Source organism: Nyctibius grandis, chromosome 1 (genome assembly GCF_013368605.1).
Source record: "Nyctibius grandis isolate bNycGra1 chromosome 1, bNycGra1.pri, whole genome shotgun sequence".
Taxonomy (NCBI): Eukaryota; Metazoa; Chordata; class Aves; order Nyctibiiformes; family Nyctibiidae; genus Nyctibius; species Nyctibius grandis.
Genome location: NC_090658.1, coordinates 42,328,642 through 42,342,506, shown reverse-complemented (window position 1 = coordinate 42,342,506; position 13,865 = coordinate 42,328,642). Strand labels below are relative to the sequence as shown.

The 13,865-nt window shown below is 37.4% G+C and overlaps 1 protein-coding gene across 1 annotated transcript in view; it reads left to right on the top strand.

Moving 5' to 3' along the window:
- The window catches only part of FMN2 (formin 2), a 163,396-nt gene extending 151,796 nt beyond the window's left edge, over positions 1-11,600 (top strand). Inside the window, exons 17-18 of the mRNA XM_068395923.1 lie at positions 10,116-10,197; positions 11,574-11,600. Of these exons, the coding sequence (XP_068252024.1) occupies positions 10,116-10,197; positions 11,574-11,600 (109 nt within the window). The remainder of the gene's footprint in view (positions 1-10,115; positions 10,198-11,573) is intronic.
- The last annotated feature ends 2,265 nt before the right edge of the window (positions 11,601-13,865 follow it).

Below are 13,865 nucleotides of genomic sequence, written 5' to 3'. Positions count from 1 at the left end.
AGTGTATACATAAGGTATATATTGCTCATAAGCTCAGTCTGGCCCTTGCTTTTATGAAAAGGTGCGTCACTGAACAGAGACTGTGTCAGGGATGCCAGCAGAGGAGAGCTCATAAGCAGGATCAACATTATGGCAAAATTCTGTAAGTCTCTGATATCTTGCATCACACAGCTGGAGAATTTCTTTTGGCTGACTTTATTCAACCCTTTAACTCCCACGATAAATCTTTGACACATTAAAAATAATCTATAACCTCAAAAAAGTTGCACTCATGTCTCAAATGTAGAAGTTGCCCGTTCCCGTAAGAATAGCAGTTAAGCTGGCACCTGGCGTGTCACACTGTGTATATCTAGATGAAAGGGAGATTCCTGGCCAGCATGTCTCCACAGCTCATTGATCTCCCTCTGCAGAAAGACTGGTATGTCTCCCTACAGACTCCTCGGCAGGATGATTTAAAACTTGCTGTTGAGCAATTTAAAGTCTGGCATTGGATATCTGTATGCTGCACAGTGAGGAGCATATTGGTAAGCTGCCACTTCTGCTTGCAGAGGAGGGCATTAAATCCCATAGCACGAGCAATGTCCTCTCAGAGCAATTTAAAGGATATTTACTTAATGCTTATAATAGGAACCAGTGAGTCAGACTTGAGAGTGAGAAATCGGGGGGACATGGGAACATGTATTTGCAAAAAAATGTGGAGATGGAAGGAAAGAGAAGAAAAATGTGTATAGAGTGGCAACATGAGAGGGAAATGATGCAAATGTGGAGTGTGTTTAGTGGGGTATCGTTTTGCTTGGCATGCTGTTGTGATGCCAACTAAAAGCTTCAAGGGTTATGTTAGTAAGTAGTTATGGGTAGATACGTTTTCTGACTTGGGAACTTCAATCTCAATGTCTTTAGTGCTCTCTGATCAACTGAGTTGCATGCTAGCAGGCTCAGTTTTACAACTCATAGTTATAATGATATTTCAAAACAGAATTCAGCTTACATGACTTTGAATTGAACGATTAAAAGGTTCTTCAGTTTTTGAGAGTATTTCAAAATTTTAACTTGAATAAAATATCTTTCTGATCAGAAAGTAGTTACAGGCATTGGAAAATCTACTTAGAAGAAACCCAAACACACCAAAGATTCAGAAGCTGGGAACAGTCCTTTGAGGCAGCGCCTCACAAAGAGAAAATTTGCTGTCCAGCTGAGAGGTTGCTCAACATTTCAGTACTTTTTTTTCTTCCTTATGCACTTTTAGCATAGTCCTTTTTCCAATGAAAACATCATCATTTTTTGGTTAGGGGAGGAGAGCAGTAACTTTCATTTTTAGCATTGCTTTTGAGGGAAAAGTTTGTGAAAAGTAAAAGCATTTGGAGATAAATTTCTCAGCCTGGATCTCTGGTGGAAATTACTTTTAAATACCTTAGTTTAACATTTTTAAGTAATACTGTGTTTTGTAAGGCAGGAAGAAATATTTCCATTTGCAACTATAAGCCAACTGGTACATACACATAGTGAACTTGTACAAAGTGAAGGATCTAGTAAAAAACTAATTTCAAATCTGTGATCTTTCCTAATTTTTGTGACTTGCATGAGGCTAGATTCCAGAATGCCCCCACATAAACAGCAGAAGGGCTTTTCAGTAGTCTCTTCTTTATTTACCTGGTGATGGTGGTGAATCATGCTGGCACGTTTACATTGCATCCTAGTATGGGTGTTGTGTGTAAAAGGAGATAGGTACCAATCATCATCTCATAATGAAGTTTGCAGCCTGTTTTCATGGCTGTAATGTCAGACTGGGTGTGACAGTTTAGGGTATAGTAAGATGGGATACCATGATTCCTACCATATAGTGATCTTTTCAGGTTTTTTAATCCTTTCCTGTCCACTACTTCTTGAAAAAAGAATTACATTTGTCTATGATAAAAATCAGTCCAACATATTCAATAGATACTTGCATATTATTGAAAAAAAATTATACGACTAAAAATTTTAAACAGAATTTTTGACAAGAGATGCTACACTTTCTATAACTGTGAAATGTTTTCATTCCTAGGTAAAGTGATTACACTGGCATTTTAGGTGCAATAAAATATTGTAATGTTTTACAAATGAGCACCGTTTTTCATTAAAATATTAGTCCCCAAAAGTTTGAGATGGTCACAAAGACTTAATCCTGAGCTACCGAAGAAGTTATATTCCTTGGTTACTGAGAGATTGCCAAACCAGTGCATGGAGTTGGCATATTAATGCCAACATCACTTAAGTGTAAGCGAAAGGCTGTGTGCATGTTTTATGGCATGAGTACAGGGAATACTCTAACATCAGGGTTTGGGGTGTTTTTTTGGTTTTTTGTTGTTTGGGTTTTTTTCACTGTGGGAGGAGCCTCACTGTGCCTGCAGTTATTTTGAGTCATTATGAATTGAGCCATAATTATGAATTGGGCACCTTTTGATATGATTATTTTTACCTGATGCAGCAAAGTTGGAGGCCTCTTTTTTTCCTATCTCCTGCACTGGAGATCTCCAGTTCTGTGGCTCTCCAGCTGACTTGTACTTTTTTCCTTTTCTTTCCAGTGATCTATTCACTCAATTCTCATCTTTGCTCGTACTGCCAATCTTGTAGCTATCAATTACCCAGCGTAGTAGCCCCAGTATACCCAATGTAGTAACTCATGTGTCCAGGATATGTCTCCATATCATCTCTAAGGTACTCTCCTTCTCCAAGTAGTCTGTTCACCAAGTCATTCTTTTTTACACATTGTATTTTTTCCTTCGTTTACCACATCTGCTGCTTAAAAATGTTTTACAGCAAACACATAGTTTCACATTTCCGTTCACTCACGAGTTTCCTTTCTTTTGCTTGCTGATTATGTTACCAGTTCTACCTCACCTCCAATCTTGTTCCCTTCCCTTATCATTTCCCATTGAATTTCCTAACCAAACTGCCCAGAATGCAGCCAGCTTCTTTGAGAGCAAGGAGGCTTCAGTTCCAAGAAAAACAATGGAAGGTGATGACTATCTTTTCTTAGAGCAACCTCAGTTTTCATATGCAAAGTCTGTAGGAAAATAATTTCCATCTTGCCTGAAGGTAGCCAGGTATAGCCTGAAATACTGGCCACTTTGACAAGAAAAAAAAAATATTAATTTGATGGCAGAAGTCAGGAAATGTATTTAAGCGGGTATATGCACGTTTGCATTTTATTAAATTATAGCCATCCTTAACAATTTAATTTTTTATGTCATTACATTTCCAGGGTGATATTTTCTTTAATGCTAAGGTTATCATATCTAAAACATATTTCAACACAATATCCTTTTTTGTGTTTATACACATCTGTGTATCTCTGCACAGATAAGAGCAAAATCCCTAGATCACCAAGAATATGATTGCCAGATAGAACTGAGTGAAATGGAATACTTCTGAATTGAAATTCTTTCAGAATATTTTGAAGTGTGCTGTCAATTATAGTAAGACTCTGCAAATCAGAAGGTCTCATTTTCATTTCAGTTGGCCTCAAGTTCATTTGGCCTCCAAGCCTTATTTTAGGCCTGTTTGGCATGATGGACACTGAAGAAAATCTGAAATGTATTCCCCAAAGTCTACTCTACACTGTTGACAGAGAGAGGATCTCATTCAGGGTCCTACTACAGGTTAGTCTCTGTGTTAAGTGGCCAGATTAAAACATTTTAATTTATTTGTCCTTGGTCCTCTGAGCTGAAGTATGATTAATCACTGCATCTGTCAGCCAGCCATTGTCTGCCTCATGGTCCTTGAAGTAACCATACAAGGAGCTGGCAGGGATGTCAAGATAGTCTAATACATAATCTCTTTCTTGGTAGGCAGAGGTTATGTTTCATCAGTCAGTTTGATGGGATCAGGTACATTACAATGTGCTGCTTATCTGTATAAAGTCTTTGCAGTCAGTTACTGAATAATATCTATGTCATCATCACTTCAACCCTATTGGCGTGAAAGTAAAAGCTCTACATTTTTTTACTCTATTTTTATGTTGGGAATTGTAATTTTCCTTTCTGCTTTTTCGTTATAGAGAAACTCCTTAGCAAAAAATAATTTCAGTATTTTAGTAACTGGGTCAAATAATAAAATATAGGCCCATTGCTCTGGAAGAGTTTTCAAAGAAAGTGTTTTAACATTTTCTGCTCCTGAAGTCTTAAAGATGTCTAGCACTTGATATTTTTGCTGAGAATTTTTTTATTTGTTTTTATTTGTAAGGGTACTATTATTATTACTATAAACAAGTTATCTCCAACCCATACAAACCTACATAAAATATTTTGGCAACACACCTTTTATTTATCTGATAATAAGCACTCAGTAGTATAAAGGGTATTGGCCTCAGCTTTGTTTTATGTTAAAAAATACAGAATATCTGCATAAAAATGTCTTTTGGGTTTCATGAACTATACTGTCAAACTGTAAAAGTAATGTCTGTCTGAGTTTATCGTGGAAGTTTTTGTGAGCAGCTCTACTATCTAAGGCGTATAACCTTCCAGCCTTCTCACCGTGCTTACATTTGTCATGTCATAGTGCTCGCTAGTGAAGTGTAAGGCTACCAAGCCTAGATGGAGCCAGTAGGAAATGAATCTGTCTGCCACAGATTCTTCAGACAAAATTATTAATGTTTAGTGGCAGTAAAGTGGCTCCCCCCTCAATGGATTGAATGATGAGAGAAAGTCTCTAAACCTTGATAAGGTTGTGGCCAGGCTGGCTTTTGGTCTAGAAGGTAGATAAAGATACTCTGTCTTTTGGGTTTGTAAGGTTGTCTGGTTTCTTTTTCCTATGTGTGCGCCGAAGTGTAACTTCCTTATTCATTTTACAGACTGTCTTTAAATGTAATCAGAGTTTCTATATGTTTGTCTCACAATAAATATGAGGTAGAAGGCGGTGTAAGTGTTGGAGAAGAGTTTTTATTATGATGGAAATAGGACGCTACTCCTTTGTGATGGGTGACAATTATAGACTCTCTGGATCTTATTAAGTAGCAGATTTCAAGATCTTTACTCTTCGGCTCTGTAAGTGACTGGCTGTTCATTTACTTGTAGCTTTTTTTTTTTAACTGATCCATGGATTGCCCACTGTTATACATTCCCTACATGTTTTCTTATTGTTGACATTGTTTGGAAGTATATCCTTTCTGAAATAATGCAAGCAATGCTTTAGATATATTTGTCCAGATTCGAGTTATGAACACTCTTATTAAGTATTTATAGAAACTGCCTTGGGCCTGGTGTTGGGTCCACTGCTGTTAATACCTCTGCTTTTCAGATTACTACAATAAGAGTTAAGCAACTCTCTGGCTGTCTAGGCTGAAAAGACTAGTTTTTTCAGGATTATGTTCTCATTAAGACAAAATCAAGAAATTATTTGGGAAAAGAAGTAACAGGCAAAAATTGCTAAAGGTAATGCAGCTGATGTTATCTTTCCTATCAAACTGATACGCTCACTTTTAAGCCATAATTGACATAAGATGGAACAGGGGGTTGATAGCAAATGAACCAAAGTCAGTTTACTGAAAGTCAGTCAGTTTGAGAAGCAGTTGAAAAGTATGACGTGAGATGTTTAAGCATCAATCTAGCAAAGCAGCTCAGCACACTGTAAGCTTGCAAATAATTCCCATCACACTTAGCAAGTTAACTGTACCACCTGGCTTCTTCAAGAGCATATCATGTCCCTTGTCACCTCCATCTTACCCACTCTCAGATCATGCCTTGCACATCTGTCCTGCTTCTGAGTATTTGGTTGTACTTGAGACCGATGGCTCTATAAAGGGACCGAACAGCTTCTGTAAGAGAAAGTATTAGTAGCATGGAACTAAATAGTGTAAGTAAAAACAGATCTTCAGAACAATAAATCAATCTATACACATGCCTGCCTTTGCCTAAGGGTCATAATTCTCAAGAACTAGGGAACACCCACCTTCCTCAGACTCTTTTTCTACAGCCTTCTGGGTGGCAGCCTATCTTTCCACCTGGGCCACCAGGGCCTGACAATTGAATCCTCACTCTTTTCCTAGGAATGTCTTTTTAACTGTTTCATGCTCTTTGAGCTCTTTGTGCTCTGCATTAGCAGAGCAGCAGTGTCACTTTGGCCAGGAGCCTGCAAGTATGTCATTGTCTGCAATTGTTTCCCCTTTTGTGACTGTTGGGAGGCTCACAGATTCATAGCTCTTCTGTTGTTTTCTCCAAATATCCTCTTCGCTCCCTCCAGTGTTGAATTAGATCCATTAATTTCTTCATGAAGATCTAACAACCCACCACAGTTGAGTAGTAAGCCCAGTCTTCCTGATATAACCACTAATATTCATACAATTTTTGCACCTTTTGGTCTTAGGTTATTTTCTTGCACCTCCACACTAATTAGGGCCTCACTGAAGTTGGTGGAAAGTAGTGCAAGAAAAGCCTGAGCAAGAGGAAGGTAGGTAGGAATTTGCCACGGTGTGAAATATGACTTGAACCAGGCATGAGTTGACAGAAGCAAGGTGGTTTTGCCTAAATCTTGTTAGTTTCATGGATGGGAAGATGAAGAATCATTCAGGGCCAGTAAAGAAAACCTAAGAGGTTGACAAAAAATTGCAAGTGGCAATTAAAAGTTATTTTCCAACTGAATTAAGACTATTGCCCTTACTTCAAAGGTAAACTTTTATCTGCTTTTCTAGATTTTCCAGTTTAAATGGTACTGATGTTCATATCAAAACACATCCTTTTGCTTTTCCAGAAGGATTAGGTTATTTTAATTTTACATTTAATAAAATACTTATTTACTTGAATTATCAGTCTTCAGAAAATACCCTTGCACACTGTAGAAATTGATACCACTTCCGCTGGTTTGTGATTTAGCACTGTGGAAGGCTAGTGATTGCCTTTGTCTATATTTCACCAGTTTGCCGACTTCTATAGATACAGCTGTAGATTTATACAGTTCTCTGTGCTTCCAGTTTTAGCATGGTCATAAACTGAGCTTCCTAACAATGAGCCTTTGGTGTGCAATCTTTACATTTCTAAGGACATTTCTTGCTGAAGAAGCATACATATATGCTGTATTGGCTTCAGTGAGGCTCTATACAGCTACTTGAATCTTCCTGCACAGAGAGCAGGACAGGGGCCAAGAGACAGTGAGCTGTCCCAAACCCACACAGTGAGTCAGTGATATGGTTGGAACTGGAACTGAGCTGCTGCTAGCTCTCAGCTTTGTCTTAAGTGCATTAGGGAGTAATGCTTCTCATCTTCTGCATTCCCATCGGTATGAATAAATAGGCTCAAACTCCAAGGAATTTCACAAAAGCTCCCAAAAACTTGAGGACTGCAACCATACTAGTGAGACCAAAACCTCTTACATAATCCTAGAAAAATGGGTAGCACAAGCTTAAGGTTGTCGTTTATCAGTCTGGAGGTTGTGGATCACTTTTTCAAGCATAATCTAAGGGACACAGAAGTTCTGTCTTCCCCCCTCACAGAGTGGCGTTGTTATTAGCACCGTGCCATTTCAAGCGCAGACAGACTTTCTCCAAATAGCTATTTCTCTAATAGAAGCAGAACATTTAGAGATGTTACACTGACAGTGACACTTAACGGGACCTGCTTTTTAGAAAACAACCCCTATCACTGCGTTATCAATGGTTCCATTCTGTAAGAGGGTTTTTGTTTTGAATTAACGTGAGGCCCACAGATAGGTGTGCTGCTTTATGACCCAGTATGTTAGGCAAGCAGCGGGCAATCTATCCTTGAAGGGGGATATTTAGATGGGACAAAGGCTGGAACTAAAGATTCCCTGACATTTCCTGAGAACAACATCTGGATCTGTGTGAACTGGTTTGGTAAATACTTTTACATGTTACATATGCTGTTATTTGCATGATGAGTAGTCTGAATACCTGCATATATTACATTGCTTCCATAATAAACAGTCATCTGATAACCTTCAACAGTACTTGTACCAGCTCCTGGGATTTGATACTAATTTACTCCTAAGTAACATTTCATTTTCTTATTTAAATGATGTCTACCAGTGAAGGGAGCCAGCTATAGTTGTATTTGAAAAGAGGAAATTATATGATAGATGTGCTGGTTTATATCTGACTTTGTAAGAGATGAGCTTTGATGAGTATTATTTTTGGGACAATGTGTCTGTTTGGAAAAGATCATGGAAGATCAATGTCACAGATACTTTTCCTCCTTTGGATGTACGTAGAGACAAAGCAGCAGAAAAGATGGCGTTTTAGGAAAAAGAAAATCTCTTTGAATTTTACTGTGCTCTGTATCGTTCCCATAACTTTCTATTTAAAGCTATCACCGCATTTTGGCTGCCACTTTTACTGAATCTATGTAAATACGTTTTAACAGTGAATTACTTGGCTGCTTGATATTTTTGTTCAATGTTATGCTGCAGCAATCTGTCTGATTTGCAGTCGGATAGAAAGGGTTACAGCTTGAAAATAATAGGTTTCAAAGCTTTTTTTCTCCCACCTGTGCACGTAAAGGTCTGTCTATTATAATAAAATGTAAGGCCATCAAATGAAGAGAGAAGCTTGTTGGAAGTGCTGGAAAAGAACTGACATTTAAATTAATTTTTGAATAGTATAAATTGAAACTTTTACTGAAAAGAATGAGGTGTGCCTGGTGAAGCTGGATAAAGGAGAGATGAATGCGAAGGCGTTTTTTTTAATGTGCTTAGCAGACTCAGCTGGAGTCTTATTTTCAAAATCTGGCCCTTACCACACACACAAAAAATATTTAAAAATAACAGTAACACAAAGTCTGATTCTCACATTGCCCTGTGTAGCCTCAGTGAAATAGCAGACATGCAAGTGGTCTGGAGATGAACCACAAGGAACCAGCCAAGGTTATATGATTTCTTCAATATCATTTTACTGTTTCTTTTTTTCACTGCTGGATAACAATGAACAGGCACAGTAAGCACCATCTAAAGTCTATATTGTTGGCAAGAGCAAGTCAATATAGGATTTACATTTTTATTTTCTACTTTCTTATTTATAAATAATATTCTCATCTCTTAGTAAAAAAAAATTACGCTTCACACACCATTTAATGCCATCACGTAGAAGGGGTTTGTGTAAGTCTTTGAAGCTCAGAGAATTCATAACTTAAATCTGTATTATCAGTGTTTCAGTAACTCTGTGTGTTTGTAAGGTTGATCTACAAAACGAGTAAAAATGGTAAAGAAACATTTTACAGAGTGCCATTGAACCCACCAGACTGATTCTGGCAGGCTCCCAGTCCGGAGTATAGCCCTCTGCCTGTCACAGTTTGTTCCTTATCTGTGTGACAAAAAGGACATCTAACCCATCAAAAATGTGGTATTTGGTGGTATTTCACAAGGCCCTAATGTGGTGCCATTTACCAAGTCAGGAAGCACTAAGAAGTGGACCCTCACTTCTGGAACCTGCCCCTCTCTTTACATCCAAGCAGCCTAAGTGCTTTCATCTCCAGTGGTCATGTAAGCCTTGCTGCTCACCCTGTTTTGGAAAGAGAGAGATGTGCTTAGTGACATGTGCACCACCTTGCTTGTAAACATCATGTCTTAATAATGATTCTGCAATTTTCCATTTTTGTTTTTAAGTTAGAGAGTGAAGACCACAAATGTCGGTTAAGATGTTTTGCCATTTTTAATACAAACAAATTTGGGTGAATAGGGAAGACAGCTTGGGTGAGAACCTTTGTTTAAACTCTAGTTGAAATACTGAGGATGGGAATGGATGTAGAATGATTTTTAAATAGTCATAAAAAGAAAAGAAGCTTTCTTAGGAGTGTTCGGTATGAATGCTCTGAAAGGTAATCTTCATGTCATCCAGTGTATTTTAAATTCTGATATATCTGAATCTTCAACTATAGTAAGTACTGATTGCTTGTGTAATTAGAATTGGTTATGCTATTGATTATGCCTGTCCTTGTAAGTGCCAGAGTCTGATGGTATGGCAACAACAGCCATGGAGTGCAAGTGCTATTTTGTGGAGCGCGCTAATGGGAATATGGGGAATGAAGTTATCCACTTGTTTCCTCAGGCCTAAATTTGTAAGTTATATACTGCACTGTCTTCGTAAATGGTTTTAATCTAGAGGAATATTCATAAATAATGTGTCTCTTCAGAGTTAAAGAAGCAGAGGAAGTCTGCAGGCAGAAAAAGGGGAAGTCGCTATACAATATAAGACCAAAACATGACTCCGGAATTGTAAGTAAAAATTGTAGCTATACTTTTGTTCCTATCCCTCATTCTACCTTTTGCTCTTTGTATTTTATAGGTATGTTATTCTTAATGTACTTTTTTGTTCTTTTTTTTAATGTTTAGTGTGTTCATAAAAGGTGTTAGATTAAGAAACTTGAATGCTGCCTGTGAACGTTACTCCACAAAACAGATGTAGCACAAGCAAGAGCAGCGTATCATTGCCCCACCCTGCCAATCTGTCTGCACCCCAGTCTTGCTGTGGGATGCACCTAGAAGGCAGAAAGGCAGTTCCAGTCTGCAAGCTTATTCAGTTTGTATTCGCTTTCTTTTCTACAGTTACAAAATGTAAGGAAGAATTGCGATAGGTACACAATTTTCAGGTTGGATCCCTGTGTCAAATACTAGTGGCTTCTGTTCCACTGATGTTGATATGTTTGGAACAGAAACCCTAAAAAAAGATAATACTGTGCTCTGACCATTGTTCTGAACACAGATAAATAACTTGAATGATAGTAGAGGAGAAAGTCTAGTCATTCAATGAAACTTTTCCTCTATGATTGCCTAAGTATTGCTGGGTTCATGACTGATTTTACAGAAAATGAATATTCCTTTAGTGAAAAATTAATGTAGCACTGTAGCAACTCTCCATCAATTATATTTGTAAAATATTGTAACAGAAGATTTTTTTCATGTGCCTGTCCATATTCCCCCAAGCATGATTTAATTCTTTTGTGCTTTGTAGTCATGGTTATGTTACTGTGACACATCCTTGAAATGAAGCATGTGGTACTTACTATATTCTGACTAACATAATCTGACACAGGAAGAAATAATATTGCATTTATTGTTTCTTATTCTGAATATTTAGGGAGAGTTGGCTTGTGGTTAGTGCCACGAGAATGTAAATGGAGCAACAGCTTGGTTAGGAATGATAAACTAGATTTTATTTTATCAATTTATTTGAAACTCAGATCAAAGATGTTATTTCAAAAAAAAACACAAAACCCTAACATTGACTTGGATTTCTCCATCTCACATATATCTTGCTGTATGTAAAGACACTGAGATTTTTTTTTTTAAGAAATAACTATAGGCTTAATTATTCCTGTATCATTATCATTAGTATTTGCACTGAAACTGGGACTTTCAGTGTTACTGAAAATTTGAATAGAGTGAAAAGGAAAGTAAACAAAAAATATTTCACAAGCAGTGTGTAGCTGCATCTACTCAGTTCTAGCTTCAAATGAATTTATTTGTGAAGTCCAATTCTACGTAAGTATATTGAACATTAGCCTATGTATTTCTGTGCTTTTCATGTTTATGTGAGGTGGGTTTATGTATACTCAGTTTCTGCTTTTTTTTTTAATTTATTTTATTTTCAGAAAGCAAAGATAAGTATGAAAATCTGAGAGAAGAAAGTAAAAGCCATTGTTACCTGGTTACCAAATACTCAGCATGCCTGGCGGGTGGGGAGTGAGGGGAAGGAAACTACATCATCCTGATCATTTGCTTTCTCGACCTTTTTGAATTCGCTTTTTTGTTCTCTAGAGTTCTCCACCAATTGATGTGTTTACTGTACATTCATTCACGAAACTAATCACTTAATGGACGTGCCCAGCAATAGATTAGGTATGGACTTGAAACACCTTCCCTGTACTCTGTATCTCCTTTGCCACTCAAAAATGACTATTTTGTAACGTGTATGGTATATTACATAATAGGGCCAAGTTCAGCATGCATAAAAAGCAGCATCTTGCATCAGTTTCAGAACATGCTGAAAACTGCATTAAGTTGAACTTCATAAGAATGCTACTCGATACAGTAAAACATTTCCATTCCTACTGGCAACATCTGTCTAACACAAATACTTCATGGCACTGCACTTAGATTAGGGAAAGAAATGTTTCTCCTAGTGAATTGTTTGTATCCGTTTCATGTTGGCATTTGTAGTTTGTATTTTGAATCGTTAAGTGCTGTTTATACAGTATAATCAATGCTTTCCCAACTTGTTCGGTTGCCCTCCATGACTAAATATTTGTGGAACAAGATGTTTACTGTAACTATCTTTAAAATCGATAAGGCAGCATACTTTTACTTCATCTTTTGCCAGACAGTGAATGCCAGGTGGTATGGGGGTCAGAAATCCAGCATTAAAAAAAGAAAAAAAAAAAAAAAAAAATGTAAGTGAAAAGCAGGAAAATACAGAAAAGCACAGAAGTATAATAGAGAATATGAGAGAGATTTGGCTATTATAGTTTGTTAATATATAAAGCAGCTAATACTTTTACATGAACTTTAGAAGGTATAGTATAGTTTTTAACTGCTAATCACTTAAGTCAGACAGGCTTTTGGCCACGGGTACATGACTTCCCTTTTGGAATTAGCTTTACAGTTAATTTAAAACTCCTTTAGAGAGCCATTAAAAGATGCACATGGGTATTGACATTTATGGAAAACAGTAGCCAATTCTAGTGACTGACATCAATTTCACTCTTAACAGAATTGCAGAGTCTTCCTCCAAACTTTCAGTGTCCCTGACTAGGAGGTTAAGGATTGAAATCTATGACTTAGGGCTTCCATTTTAGATCACGTGCTTATTCCTATATTGCAATCCAGAATTTACTATATCGGTTTTGATCTGCTCAACCGATAACAACCCCTTCCTCCAGTCTGAATTAAAGAGCCCCAGACCAATCAGCCTGATTGATAACATTTTTCTTTCAAAGCACACTTTTCCTGAAAGCAGACAGTGTGTGCAACTGAATTGGACGCATGTGCTCGCAACCTTGGAGCCTGAAAAACACTGGGGTAAGGCAAATGAGCTCTAAGCTGCTGGGTTGGGTTATTCGCTGTCTAATCTAGCACATCGAGAGACATTCCTAGCTGTCCAGAGGCTAATATACCCTACAGGGTGTCATAAAAGGGAGTGCGAAGTATGACCTCAGGAATCTGTTATTCTTCACATATACCAAGCACTAGAAAAGATGTTTTTTTCACTATGTGAAAAGCAAGTCTGCTGTTGCTGACAAACCTATGTGAAAATCTGTACTCGTAATAATTTCTGGCAGGGATATAAGTTACCAAGAATGGAGTTCCAAAATTTTGTGCTGATGGGAGTAATGTTACTATTTGGGGAAGTGAAAAGAAGAGATTATTTGCTGTTACAACTAACTTATGGAAAAAACTTTAAAAAATAAAGCTATTTTAATGGCACTGATTCAAATCCATGTTTGTATTTATGTAAACAATAGTCTTTTCCTCTTAACTTTGCTCCTAAGTGCAAGGGTACAGTAGCATGTTTTCATTTGTAGCCTTCCTGTTCCCTTCAGTACCTACAGTATGTATATTACTATACTAAATGAAATAATAGATCATCTAACAAAGATCACTATGTGCAATACTGTATTTAGTGTTTCTAATTCAATTTTTTAGAATGTTAATTTATATGAAAATAAAAGGAATAACAATGAAATAATTGCCTTCTCTCTTCGCTGTCAGGCTATGCTGTAGTTTGCTAGCAATCGCTTGCTCCCTAAGCACCACATCCCATTCAGGCTCCTGTGATCAAGGAAAAACCTTTGTGAAGGGATCGGTGGAAACGGGGCTTCTTTTACCTTGCCTTTTGGAAGCATAGTGACTGTAATTCCCAGTTATGCAGATATATTACCTTTTCT